The sequence below is a fragment of the Podarcis filfolensis genome, assembly GCF_964270895.1.
Source record: "Podarcis filfolensis genome assembly, chromosome: 3".
NCBI lineage: Eukaryota > Metazoa > Chordata > Lepidosauria > Squamata > Lacertidae > Podarcis > Podarcis filfolensis.
The window spans coordinates 54076199-54091362 of record NC_139606.1 but is presented as its reverse complement, the minus strand read 5'-3'; the positions used below and the strand labels follow the sequence as shown (position 1 = coordinate 54091362).

At 44.4% G+C, this 15164-nt stretch overlaps 1 protein-coding gene across 2 annotated transcripts in view; it reads right to left on the bottom strand.

Annotated features, from left to right (window-relative positions):
* The window catches only part of NT5DC1 (5'-nucleotidase domain containing 1), a 145532-nt gene that overhangs the window by 72909 nt on the left and 57459 nt on the right, over positions 1-15164 (bottom strand). For both annotated transcript variants that reach the window (XM_083608518.1, XM_083608517.1), the window contains one exon: positions 7340-7514. In XM_083608518.1, coding sequence (XP_083464644.1) covers positions 7340-7514 — 175 coding nt within the window. The remainder of the gene's footprint in view (positions 1-7339; positions 7515-15164) is intronic.

Below are 15164 nucleotides of genomic sequence, written 5' to 3'. Positions count from 1 at the left end.
TTTCCGTTAAGGAGCTTTTATGCTGGAAGAAGTTCCGTAAACGCCCACTGTCTGATTCAACGAGCGATTGATGGAGCCATGCTTAAGGAGCTCCATCACAGACAGAGGTTTGGAAACTTAGCCAAACTCTGAGGGATCAGGATTTTACGCACAAGCAGCTCACCATCCCATCACAGCAATCGGACAGTCCCTGAAAGCAGCTTGTGCAGAGAGGCATCATGAGCAACCCAGCCGGAGCCGGAGGAGCAGCAGGAGCTGGAGAAGGTCCAACTCTGGAAGAAAGGTACAGAGTGTTGGAACTCCAGCTAGCAATGCAAACGGCGAGGCTAGAAGAAAGGAGGGCGCAGGATGCAGAAAAGGCAAAAGGCGCTACACTAGCAAGAAAGATGCCAGGAATGGTGCAGAAGTTTGGGGGGGACCCCAGGAACTACCAAGCCTTTAGGACAGAGATGCAGTATGCTCTCGAACTGCAGTTTAACGACTTTCCCGACGAGGCATCGCGAGTGGCGTTTGTGATTGGCCATCTCGAAGGGGGGGCGAGAGACTGGGTTAGACCCCTGATGGCAGGGAATAGTGACATGCTGAAGGACGCGAGGAAGTTTTTTCGCGCCATGGATTTGATGTTTTCCAGCGAGATTGAACAGGGACTGGTGCGCAGACAATTGATGGCTTGCAAACAGGGGAGCCGATCGGTTCGTGAGTACTGGACTGAGTTTACAATGTTGATACATAAATTGGGGTGGGACCTATCGGCGGAACCCATTCAAATGCTCTTTGAAGAGGGGCTTTCTTCGGCGGTGAAAGACGAACTTTCCCGGGCGCCCAGGGCGGAGTCTATGGACCAGCTGACCAAATCAGCGCTGACCATTGGAGCGCGCCAGGAGGCAAGAGCCTTGGAGAAGCGGGAGGGGAAAGGAGAGCGTTGGAGGGAAGTCCGCATTCCAGAGATTCCAGAACCAAGTTTCCCGCCCGGAGAGCCGATGGAAGTTGGAACAGCGCGCGCGCGCGCAGTTTCAAATCCCAGTGAAGGGAGGAAGAAGGAGGGAAAGAGCGTCAAGAAATGTTATCTCTGCCAGCAGCCAGGTCACTTTGCCAGAGTCTGCCCGCAAAGAAAGGAATGGCAAGGGATGGCGGGAGCTGTTGGGGGGAAGGAGGAGGAAGTCCAGGAGCCAGTAAAAGCCAACGCCTGTCTGCCACTGTCAGGGCACTGCAGACAGGCCAAGGAGCAGTAAAAGTGCCCGCTCCGGAACCTCCAAGACCAGCCCTAGTAATAGAGGTGTTGCTAGAGCTGGCAAACGGATACCCACTAAAGACCAAGGCGATGTTGGACTCAGGCAGCTCCTGTAATTTTATGAGCAAGGAGTTTGCAGCTGAACACCAGATACAGACACTCCCTTTAAGCAACCCCCTGCAGGTCACCACGATCGATGGGAGGGAGCTGTTGGGGGGAGAAGTTAGCCTACAGACCGTCCCAATGGTTATGAGGGTGGCAAGGCACACCGAAAGGATAGCGTTCAATGTAGCCACCCTGGGAGGGGCGCCAGTCATTTTGGGAATGAGCTGGCTAGCGTTGCATGACCCGCTAGTGGGCTGGCATCAGAGAGTAGTCTCCTTTGGGTCAGCACATTGCCTGGAACACTGCAAAGAGGGAAAGGTGCCAGAAGGGGCAAAAGCCTCCCTAGCAGGGACGGAAGTGGCGGACAAAGGGAAGGTGCCCAAACAATACGCTGACCTGAGCAAGGTCTTCAGCGAAAGGGAAGCAGATAAACTACCACCACATAGAGACTTTGACTGCCAAATTAACCTGGTCCCTGGGGCCCAGCTCCCTGTGGGCAAGCTGTACGCCATGTCAGACAGGGAAATGCAGGAGTTGAGGGAGTTTATTGACAAAAACCTGAAGAGAGGTTTCATCAGAGAGTCCAGAGCGGTGGGGGGCAGCCCAGTGTTTTTTGTGGACAAAAAACACACGGATAAACCGAGATTGATCGTGGACTACCGGCGGCTAAATGCCGTGTCAGAACCAGTGACTTTCCCCATGCCCAGGATTGACGACATTTTGACCAGGGTGAGGAAGGGAAAGATATTCACGAAACTGGACCTGAGAGGAGCGTACAACCTGATACGAATAAAGAAGGGGGATGAATGGAAGACAACGATGTTCACCCCCCTAGGGGCTTTCGAATATCTCGTTATGCCCTTTGGATTACAAGCAGGCTCCGCCTGTTTTCAATCGCTCATGAACCATGTACTGGGACCTTTGCTCTACAAGAATTGCGTGGCCTTCCTCGATGACGTGCTGATATATTCAGAGAATGAGGAGCAGCATGTAAAGGATGTCAGGGAAGTGCTGAGCCAGCTGCAAGCAAACCAGTTGTGGGTGAAATTGGAGAAGTGTCAGTTCCACGCCAAGGAGGTGGAATTCCTGGGGTACCGCTTATCAGACAAGGGATTAGCCATGGATCCAGGCAAGGTCCAGGCGGTGCTGGAATGGAAGACACCGAAAACGAAAAAAGATGTGCAAAGGTTCTTAGGGTTTGGGAACGTTTACCGTAAATTCATCAAGAACTTTGCCCACTTAACGGCTCCCATCACGGACTGTCTAAGCAGCAAGAAGAAATTCGTTTGGACGGCGGAGGCGGAGCACGCTTTTGAGGAATTGAAAAAGGCATTCGCTTCGGAAGAACAGCTCCTGCATGTGGATTTACAAAAACCCATGAGAGTGGAAACTGATGCCTCAGACCGGGCGGTGGGGGCGGTGCTGCTTCAGCCAGGGAGCAATAAGTCGGAATGGAGACCGTGTGCCTTCTTTTCGCGTAAGCTGAACAAATCCGAGAGGAACTACACGGTATATGACCGAGAACTACTCGCCATTCACGAAGCGTTCCGGAGATGGAGACACTTACTAATTGGCGCACAGCATAAGGTGCAAGTGTGTACGGACCACAAGAATTTGGAGTATTGGAGAACGGCACGAGTGCTCAACCAACGACAAGTGAGATGGGCCCAGGAGTTCTCCAAATTCCATTTTGAAATCTGCTATGTGCCAGGTCCAGAAAACATCAGAGCGGACGCTCTCTCTCGCAAACCTGAATATTTGGAGGGGGAGGGAGCGCCAGAAGAGAGACATATTATCCCAGAGGACCACTGGGTGTGTGGTGCGGCCTGGGTGGGGCAAAGAGAACTGGTAGAGGGAACGGTAAATGATGAGTACGCCCAGGATAAGCTCAGAGGTTTAAGGAGAGAGGGAGAAGACCCCGGAGGTTTTGAAGAAAGAAACGGGGCATTGTATTACAAAGGGGCGCTATATATACCCGAAGGGGAATTGAGGGGGAGAGTACTCAAACAGCTGCACGACAATCCCACAGCGGGGCATTTTGGGCAACACAAGACCATGTGGTTGGTGACCAGGGAGTTTTGGTGGCCCAAGGTGAGGGAGGATGTACGGGAGTATGTGAGAAGGTGTGACCAATGCCAGAGAGCCAAAGGAGAAAGGCGGGCACCAGCGGGGTTATTAGAACCGTTACCCACACCAGAACGACCGTGGGAGGCGGTGTCGATAGATTTTATGACTGATCTGCCCAAATCCCAGGGGAAAACCGCCATACTAGTCGTAGTAGACCAGTTAACTAAGATGGGTCACTTTGTAGCTTGCTCACATGCAGTCACGGCGGAAGAGACAGCGAAATTGTTTGTAGAACATATTTTTAGGCTGCATGGCGCCCCCTTGAGGGTGGTTTCCGACAGAGGGAAACAGTTCACGTCCAGATTCTGGAGGAAGCTTATGAGCTTGTTGCACGTAGAGGTCAACTTTTCGACTGCCAGGCACCCTGAGACCAATGGGCAGGCGGAGAGGGCAAACGGTATCCTTCAACAATACCTGAGGTGTTATGTCAATGACAGAGAAAACGATTGGGTCGAAAAGTTGGCACTAGCGGAATTTGCTTACAATAATGCAGAGAATGTGTCCACCGGGATGAGCCCCTTTTTGGCTAATTATGGGTGCCACCCCAGGGCGTTTCCAGGGGAAGGAGGAGAGAGATGGAGTGTTCCGGCCGCTGAACTTTTTGTAGAAGAAATGGAAGCGATCCATCGTCAACTCCAACACAACTTAGAAAGGGCCAAAGAAGAATATAAGAGGCAGGCAGACAAGAGCAGAAGGGAAGGTGAAACAATTAGGGTGGGGAGTCGGGTCTGGCTATCAACCCAAGGATTGCCGTTCAAGGGGGGTTGCAAGAAATTGAGACCCAAAAGATTGGGACCATTTGAGGTCATCCAACAGGTCAACCCAGTGGCTTTCAGACTCCGGTTACCGAACCACATGAAACTGCACCCAGTATTCCACAGGTCATTACTGTCACCATACAGGGGGGAAGGTGAAGGGGTATCCACACGGGGGCCAGCCATAGAAGAAAGGGAAAGCCGCAACTATGTGGCGGAAATCATCGACTCCAGGTGGAAGGGTGATCAGGTGGAGTATTTGGTCGCGTGGGAAGGGGAACCGGAGTCGGAAAACACCTGGGTGAAGGCAGAGGAGGTCCATGACGAGGTCTTGATCGAAACGTTCCACCAAAGGTTCCCCAGGAAACCTCAGCCAGCAGCGAGGTTCCGGAGGGAGTACTTTGGCACCACCGACGATGAGGAGGAACTGGAGGGATTCAGGGAATCGGAGTTGGGAGGAGGTACAGACTCCGAGGAGGAGGAGTACTTGGAAACCGGAAACAGCAAAAGGTGGAGGGAAGTGTTCGAAACTTCGGAAGATGAGGGAGGTTCCTTCAGGGGTTTTGCTCCCTCGCCTCCCGCAGAGGAGGGGAGGGAAGGGGGTGAAGGGGGCCCTGGAGGGGAGGTGGATGTCAGGGAACTGTCATCTGAGACAAAGGAGGTGAAAGGGCTCATGGAGGGTGAGAGAGACCACTCAGTGGAGGAGGGGACCAGCAGGGGGAGAAGTGGAGTTCCAAGGGAAAGTGAGTCGGAGGGAGGGCTCAGAGACACTTCAAGCGAGAACAGTGGGGAGGTTTCAGGACCTCCCGTAGGGACACCCACTCCTCGGCGGAAACTGTCACGCCGAGAGTCCAGAAGACGTGTTTCCGTTAAGGAGCTTTTATGCTGGAAGAAGTTCCGTAAACGCCCACTGTCCGATTCAACGAGCGATTGATGGAGCCATGCTTAAGGAGCTCCATCACAGACAGAGGTTTGGAAACTTAGCCAAACTCTGAGGGATCAGGATTTTACGCACAAGCAGCTCACCATCCCATCACACAGACAAATGAGTTTTACAAGCATCAGAAATGACTAAAGTTCTTATTCTGACTAAAAATAAATAATTTAATCCCTAAAATTAACTCCATATGTGAAATGCTTATGATATATAATACTTTTAGTCAAGTAATCAAATCTGAAAAATATTGAGTGCTGAAGTAGGCAAATACTTGACAATACATTTTAATAATATGAGATATAAGCAAATGGTAGCATTTATATACCTTGGGCACAATCCAGGGAAAGTTATACTCACTTAAACCCCACACTGAAATCAATGGGAGTTACGCGCTTTATTTAAACTGAACATACATCTCTCTCTTAGATTTTATGGATTGCATTCAACAGCTAAACTCCAGTGTAGAGTCCTATTATTCCTTAGGCCCTATTATTAATGAAGAAACGTTGACAAAAACAAAAATGCTTTACAGGGCCATATTCTTAACAGAGATATGCAAAATATCCTGTACAAGGGTCAACAAATTAGACTTTCATTCCAACAACATTGGAAATATGGTTTAAAACAGAGAGATGTGTTTGTTGGCTAAGGGAAAGTATGTCTAAACTAACTGCAAAAAGTGCAGAAATGTCCTTGTTCTGAGGTTCAACTTGGTGTCTGTTCTATTTTCTAGATTTGTTCATGGTCAGCATGACAATGTAGCACAATATTATTATGATATATAATATTCACAATCAGATAATTAGTATGCACATAGGTCAGGACGATATCTGACACCATGACCCTGTTCATTCCCCCACATTCAGTATATGCACAATGAATGTCTGCAGAGGACTGAAGAAAGGAAGCATCTGGAAAAGATTTAAGGAATACAGTATTCTGAGTGCAAAAATTCAAAACTAAAGGAGAAAAGAAATAAGTTCTGTGTGAATCCATTTACTGTATTAAAAGGAAAAGCAAGGAAAATGCTGACTTTCCCCTGCCCTTCACCTTCCCAGTTTAATATTTTCCAGTTGAATCTACTCATGAATTTAATTGGAAGTTGCAATGGAAGCTAGCAAACCAGTTCAACACATCTAGATTTAGCATGCTGTTGTTCACTTAGGCTGCAATCTTCTGCCCACTACTCAGTGTACAACTAATTGGATTAAATTGTGCTTACTTGCATATAGGACTGGGTTATAAAGCCATATGTTTATTTGTTTAATATAAATAAAATACCCGAATAGCTGATGGTATCAAAAGCCACTGGAATGTCCAAAATAATCAACAGGGCTGCTCTCCTGTGTCCTTTCCTGGAGAAGGTGGTTCGCCAGGATGGCTATGGCAATTCCAATCCCAAAAGCAAGCTGAAGTTTGGATTGGGCTGCCTCCAAATAATCAGTGCTATCCAAAACTGCCTGGAGCTGGAACACCACTTCCTTCTCCAGTTTCCTCCACAAGAATGGCTACTTTGACACTGGACAGTAATTATTCAATATGCTGGATCCAGATTAGTTTCTTTAAAGGGAGTTGAAAAACTGCCTCTCCTTTAGGGTGGCTGGAACCACACCTTCCTTCAGTATGGCACCAAGAACCATGGAAATCCAGATAGATAATCCATAAGTGGCTGCTTTTGATAGTCAGGAAGGAAAAGGAATCCAAGGGCTGGTGAGAAGCTAAGAAGTCTCCCACCTCACCCCAAACTACATCTGTCAGACACTAGAAATCGGCTAAAATAAATGTATGTGGAACGGTTGGTGTATCTGTATATTTTCCTCTGTGTGAAGAAAAACACCAGATTTTGAACAATAACAACATCATAAATGGCCCATGGGGAACGGATGAAATATCTCCCTCTTCCTCCACTCCATGGCACTTATGGCTGCATTTCAGCAAATAAAATAAAAACAGATAGTGGGAGGTTGCTCCTCTATCTCCTCCATCTCAATAACTTTGGCCATCATTAAGACTGCAATGGGTGAACTGGCCCCCTATGATTTTTGGTCACAATTTAAGATACAAATGTACTCAGCATTAAATCATCAGACACCAATTTCTTACTTTTTTCATTCCTTTTTTCCCCTGCTAACTGCAAGATAAAGTCTAAATGAAAACAACAAATGATGGAAGCATTCTACTTACCCTAAGGCGTGTTCACATAAAAGCCTGCAGTAGTCACTGTGAGAACTGGTAATCAATAGCAGAATCTTTCCACTGTCCTTGAGTCTTCTCAGCCACTTTTTAACAGGATCAGGACAACACTGTATGTATTTTCCTGGATTGCGTTTTACTTCTGGAAAGTATGTCCCGCCATTTTCTGAAAAGTAGAGGATAAGATTATGCAGCGTATTGAACACCCATGTGTCATCTGTGTGCCCACTTGCACGCGATTTTTAAGACCCTGCTCAACAGCTCTTCTCTGCCCCCACAACTGCTTAGAAAAAATAAGTTATGCGATTCCATCAGGGCAGATGATAAGAGGGAGGTGTACAAATTTATTGCTGGGCACACGGAATCCCATATTTAAGCACTCGTGTGGATTTTGATCTATGAAAAGAAATGTTATGAAATAAGGAGGAAAGAGAAATTTCAATGTATGGTTTACTTTGGTAATAATAACTTTACCACCAGACAGAAAAACTATTATATCTAAACATGCTTGATCTTCAAGAACGCATTCATAATGCCATCAAAATTCTTAGCAGATTTCCACATTTCTTAGAAAATTGCATTAGGTACATACTTCAAGGAACCTCAATTACTGAGAAAATGTGCAATGCAATGCTTCTTCTTAACAGAAACTCTGAATGTGTCACAAATTATTGCCACAGCCCCACAAAGCTGAACAGCATGACTATTACCCACCACAACACATACAGAATTAACAGAAGGGAACCATTGCCTACCTCTTCCTCGAAAGAGAGAACACCAAGTGTATTCGCTGTGCTTAAGGTAGTTCTGCAGCAGTCTTCCCTGACCTTGTAACCTTCCAGATATCATGGACTACAACTCCCAACATCCCTAACCATTGGCTGCGCTGGCTGGGAAAGATGGGAATTGGAATCCAGGAGCATCTGGGAGGCGCCATGTTGAAAGAGACTGTTCCACACAACCAGAAAGCTGAACCAAGGCACCAAGGCACACTAATTGCCAGAGAAGTCTGAAATTGGGAACGTTTACACACTTAAAAGCCAAAATTGGGAAACGAACTTCAGGCTGCAACAGAAGCCAGCACTTCAGCACACAGGAAGCAAAACCACAAGCGGGGTGGAATGTTGGACTGCGGGAGTTCCACTGGCCCCATTATATACTTGCATCAGACTCTGGCAGAATTCCCAGTGGCTGCCAGGCTCATGCACCTCTGCTAATAGCATGCAAGCTGGATTTGGTAACATTTCTATATGCATTTCCCTCTCTTGCTCAATACTGTTGGTCAACTTCACTGAATGGTTTAATAAATCCTAGACATTACTTCTCCTTGTGGAATGTGCACAGTGCCTTCCTCAGATCAAAACGCAACCAAAAATTTAAACCTCTTGGCCTTCAACTATTTCATGAGGAGGAGCAGGGTATATTTGAAATGGCAATATCTGTAGGGAATGAAATAGTCTCAGCAGTTGGTTCAAATCCAGTTGCTACAAAAGAGGACTTGGAAGGGAGCCAGTGTATAACCACTGATTTCAATGGGATAAAACAGCTTAAACTCAAAGTGCTCCAGGTTTTCACCAGCTTAAGGATCCAGTTTCCAAAGCAATAAGTAGAATATGTTAGAAATGCTGCAAAGCAAATGGGTTTTCTATAACAACTGCAATGAAAGGGGGGTAGCATTGTTATATTGTAGCATACAGGAATAGATGTCTATATGCAAAGGTAAATCATTCTAGTTTAAACAAGAGTAGTTTCTGTTAAGCTGGTACAGTCATACCTTGGAAGTCGAACGGAATCCGTTCCAGAAGTCCATTCGACTCCCAAAATGTTTGGAAATCAAAGCGTGGCTTCTGATTGGCTGAAGTAAGCTCCTGCAGCCAATCGGAAGCCATGGAAGCCCTGTCGGAAGTTTAGCTTTCAAAAATAGTTCGCAACCCGGAACAGTCACTTCTGGGTATGTGGTGTTCGGGAGCTAAAACGTTTGAGAACTAAGCTGTTTGAAACCAAGGTACAACTATATATGATAAAAAAGAAAATTAGCAGATCTTGGACACCAACAAAGTCCTTTGGGCTGGTCCTATCTGTAGAGTTTGATAATTTCTTATTAATAAATTACTGAGATGGAGAGTGTGTGTGTGTGTGTGTGTGTGTGAGAGAGAGAGAGAGAGAGAGAGAGAGAGAGAGAGAGAGAGAGAGATCAATTATCAAAAATAGCAATGAAATGGTAAATATACATCTGGACTGTACCACACCAGATTGTAAGACATTCACAATTCCCATCTCACATAGAAAAATTGATGTCATGCATAAATGTCCTAGCCATACTTGTCTAGTCTTCTCCCTAACATGACATTTTTCCGAGTGTAAAAAATAATTTTTTTTCCTGCAAGGGGTATAAGCTTTCATCAGTCAACCCCCCCTCATGCAGTTTGAAATGGAGAGACACAGGCTTTCCACTTCATCTATAGTTTGAGAGAACTAATCCTGTGTAACCCTCATTGTTTCTGCTACTACAGAAAGCATAATACACTGTTATCTGGGAATGCGATTACACTGGAGCGATCTGTGTTATAAATCTCTCCAAGGTTTATTTTGAGAAACTGCCAGAATCTATATTTACCAGAGTATGCCCCTATGGTTTTTAACTCCTCTTAGGATCAACATATTTGGGTTTGGGGTTTGTTTTTTCCAGCAGACTCAGAAGATGAAGTAACACAGTTTTGCTGAGATTGTATTTTTTCATTTTTCCTTAATTGCTCTTCTTAAAACTCAATGCACTAAAGCCTAGAAAATGAACATAGGCATACAATAATGATTCTATTGTTCAAGCTAAACAGGCTTGGCCCGGCAAACTGCTCGGAACCCTACTCTGATCTCTTCATCGGAACAGTGGGGTATAAGGGTGCAATAAATACAGTAAAAATAAAAAGAGAGAGCAAACAAGCAGTGATTTGTAAATGAGAAGGCTAAGCTGATGTGGGTAATTAGTTGCATGTGGCCTGGCTGGCAGCAGAATCTGGTCTGAGCACTGAGTTTCCCTTGCAGATCACTTCCTCATAAACTTCAAGTGATTAAACTGCTTTGTGTGTGAAAGGGGGGGGGGGGGGAAGCTGTCTTCTTCAGAGAAAGACCCACTAATTCAGGACTTCCACATGCACACTTGAAGGTTTCAGTCTGTGAAGTGATTTATTAATTTGTAAAATAAATCCCTCAGAGCAGAAACTAGTCATATCCATTAAATTCAATGGGTCTACTCACACTGGAACTTTGTCGGCTATAACACAATGATGGTAAGGCCAACCGATATGTTGATAACCACTGTCAAGAGGTGCTGCGTGACCACTTCATGTTACGTGTAACTCATTTCCTCCCTTTCTCCTCATATTACGTCTTTATAAAAGGTTTTTAGCACATTCTTATGATGATTATGCTGTAAATCTGATTCCCATGAAGCCCACAGATGATTCCCATTTACTAAAGCAGGATTCTTTCTTGTATCACTCAAATCCCTTTGGAAATGTTTACCTCATGTCTGAAGGCATCAGCATTCATGCATCCCAAGAGCCTGGCCATACCCACAGAAGGAGGCAGCAGCAATACACAATAAAAAGCTGAGAGCTCTAGGCGGCATTGGCTGCAACAGCCGTTACCATTGCCAAGAGCTCTGCCACAGGAAATATGGACCATCTGGCTTCAAAACTGGGCACTGCAACAATTGTGGCAGGAATGAGTAAGCACTTGAAACTGCTAGAGCTGCTGGGTACAGAGGTGTCCCAAAGGTTTCCTACATCTCTGGCATCCCAGTGCTGTTCTATTTTTTATATTTATAGCTCGTACAAACTGGCATTCTATGCATTCTATTCATAAAACCTTTCAAAAGAAATACAAAAAAATCTCTGTGTACTCATTTCACTAGGTCAATATCTCTGCTTTTTATAGTTTCTAGTAGTTAAGTTGGGTGAAATGAAGAAAAAAGGGCCATGTTGACACTTCACAACTGACAAAACAAGTTGTAAAAATACTAGATTCAGGTAGGTAGGCGTGTTGGTCTGAAGCAATCGAAACATATATATGTATGTCCAGCAGCACCTTAGATACCAACTAAGTTTGTTCTTGGTATAAGCTTTCATGTGCATGCACACTTCTTCAGATATCTGAAACTGCTCCACCTACTTTTGCCTTTAACCATGTCTGCCTCTGGTTCCCGAAAGGTTCTCCATGAGGGAATGGGTCCCTCAAGCTGAAAAAGGTCCCCCATCCCAGCCTAACACAACAGAATCCTTTGTCAGTAACGAATTGGTTAATCTGTCCGAAAATAACAAGAAAACATAAGTAGGCTGTCCCAGTTTTCTTGAACAAATATATGCACATCACATAGCTCTCCTGTGCATAAACATCTGGGCACTTATCATGTCTTATGTGTTTAATGTATTGCTACATAAAACATCTCAGTCCAAATCATAACTGACCTCAGCTCCCAAACAGATGACTTAAAACTACATGATATTTGTTTTAATCTATCTTGTCTATCACAATCAAGGGCTGCATTTCCTTTTGAAAACCTTCCAGGAGCCTCTTCCCAATGGTGGGCACAGCAAAGCAAAAAAGGGGGTGGGTGAATGGATAGGGTCTTTCCTTTGTAAAGTAGGCTATACTCCAGCCCTGCAAAGGTCAGAGATGTCAACACACATACCCCTTTCATCCAGGTCAGGGTTGGCAAGGTTTAACTTGCCTGGGCCTGTTCACTCCCTTGGAGATCGCTCCGTGGGCTGGATCGCATCTGCGCAGATGCGATTTTTAGCGTCTTCTGGCCTCTGCACAGATGTGATTTTCGGCACCGCAGAAGCTTGTCCCCACTCCGTGTTGTGCCGGTTTAGCGCAGTGCGCAGAGACTTGACGAGCGGGCGGCTCAGTTCAGGGGCAGCTCATGGGCCATTTAAACAACCCCCCTGGGTTGCTTGTGGCCCATGGGCAGCAGGTTGCCGATCCCTGATCCAGGTCAACATAAGGCATTGTCACTGTACGTTGCAACCAGGCAAAAGCACTCAAAGAGGGTTTGGAGCAGGGCCAGTGAAGGGTGTGGCTTGGGGAGGTGAGATGTAGCCTGGCAAGGGAGCCTGGCCTGGTGAGAGCCCTTAGGGCCAGAGAAAGAGGTCTGGAGGGCCGCATCCAGCCCCCAAGTCTGCTGTTCCTTATCTATTCCATACACTTATAGAGTGGCTATATTTGTTAGCAACATTTTTAATACATTGATAACTTTGCCTAAAGTAAATATCATTAAGCTAAGTCCCAGGGCACAGAAGTCTGTAGTGCTAATGCGCCTTCAGCAAGAATTAGCTGTTTAATTATATATCAAGGAATGCACTAACTGCTTGTACGGTTTGGCTGAGGAAAAGGAATTAAAATGAAGAATTCAGACAGATGCTATGCAAATTCCACAAATAGCTGAAATTTTACAGCCAGTGTTTAGTTACTTTTGAGACTGTACACCCACCCACCAATACTATACCTAAGCTTTGTTCCTGCAGCTGTATATGTTGTATTCCTTATTACAACAGTTGAAATGCAGAATTTTGTTAAAGATTTATTCTAAAGTCAGCAACCGCCTTGATCAGTTACAACCTGGCCTCCTAGTCATACTTGGAAATTAAGTGCAGTTTTACCTCTGTGTAATTATATATATAATCACATTCTTATTCCCTCAAAATAATTTAAATTTCTGTCCACTTATCTAAACAGAGCTGTCTAAGGGAAACATATGCATGTTACAATTAACTTCTGCCACAGCTTGTCATCATTGTTATTATTATTACTGTTCCACTTAATTTTGCCGATTTTGATCATTTGAAACCTCCCCAGATTTTAGAACACTTGATGTGGGGTGGCAAGATACAGCCTAAGTGGAAAGACTGGTTAAATTTCCAGTGCTAAAGGTATTATCTATATACCTAACACAGGTTTTATACACAGGCTATTAACTGTTAAAATGAGATCTGTGTTATTGTGAATCTAGGCTATCACATTATTATTTACCTTCTGCAGATTCCTTTTCCATTTCCAGGCATTTGGACTGCTTTAAGATGTAACCCTGCCTTACATTAAATAAGACCTTAACAAATGTGATGTAGTAAGATTTGGGGTTTCATGCTCCTCCTCCCTATTAGTTTACGGTTTATTTTGTCACAATATGGCAAACCATGGTGTCTGTAAGCTCTACTTTGCTAACAAACCTGAGCATCAAACCAGAATCAAACCACCATTTGGCACCAAACAAGGATCACATTGTGGGGTTGATACTGTTAATTAAACAGAGTTTGCATTCAGACAAAATTTGAATCTATTTGTTTCAGACTGCAAATCGATGCTTCAAATTTTCCTATTTTGGCATGCAGATGAGGGAATGGGAAGGGGTAGTACCTGAGCAAAAGATCTGCCACGGCATGTTCTCCTACCAACAAACCATGTGTTGTCTGACTGCAGACTTTCAATCTGCAAGATATTTTTTTAAAACTGCATGGTATCATTTTAAGATGGGTGGTCTCCCAATAATGTCTAAGACAAGACAAGACAAATCTTGGTATTTTTTAGGCAGTACAAAATAAATGGTCAAATAGGATTTGAACATTTTTTGGGTGTATATCAATAGGATGAGCCTGAAACAGATGTAACAATTCAGAAAGGATTATTATTCAACTGCCATAATCCTTTGTTTTTTTTATCCATGACCAATTCAGAGAATGCCACAATTCCATGTCTTTCTTAATGCCATCCATCCATTTTAACAGGTTCTGCTATATTTTGCAGTGATTTTGAGTCCCAAACGGTTCCCATGGGAGGTTAGCCATGAATAATTGAACAGCTGCTTTAAATAAGTGTTTTGAGTTAAGAGAGAATATTCACTGCTGCAACATAATTAATTTTAAATCCCAGAACTTTACTGTAGGCATCTATCTTCTGCTGGATATGTATGAAAGTGATGGTTTGGTCCCTTACTCCTGAAAAAAATTATTATTATTATTATTATTATTATTATTATTATTATTATTATTAATTTTAGTTCTTTGATTTTAAGACTGTTTTAAGGGAGCTCGTTGGTTGGAGCTCCCAAACATTGATAGTAAGACCATAGGTTAAAACACATGCAGACGTTTCCTCTTTCAGTTTGAACAAAAAGGGCTAAGGAACTTATTTCAGCCCAAGGGCTGCATTTTCTTTGGGGGGCTTCATGCCAGCGTTGGGCAGGGTCAGAGGCAAGAGTAGCTAGGGCAAAGAATGCTCCAATCCAACCTTCCCCCAAATAGTGGGTGGTTTTTGAGAAAGAAAAAGGCACCAGAGCTCCAACAACAGAGGTTGCATCTAGTTGGACCTTAAAAGTTTCTATGATTAGTTCTAGAGACAGTAGGTTGAATAAAAGGGGAGTCAAGGACATCTGTGCTAGCACCCCATCTGAACCAAAAAGTTTGTGGATGTGAAATGGTTAAGTCTTAAGCAGAGAGACATATCAAGTAATGTTGAGCCAGTGGAGTTTACTTGCTTTCCTATCATCAGACAACATTTTCAGATCCATCTAATATTATCCAAATTGCCCTAGCTGATATAATTCCTGATTGGTAAGCAACAACTTAAAACTAAATTTTCAGTATTAAAAGATCCTGAGCATCTTTCACCAATAATACACTTGCAGCACTCTTGGCAAGAACAATTACATATCTAAATGAGAAACTGTGATCACAATTTCCATGATATTCTTTTCATCAGGAAAGCAACTGTGGATATGCAGCTTCTGCATCCTGCTGAAACATTTGAGAATGAGCTGTGG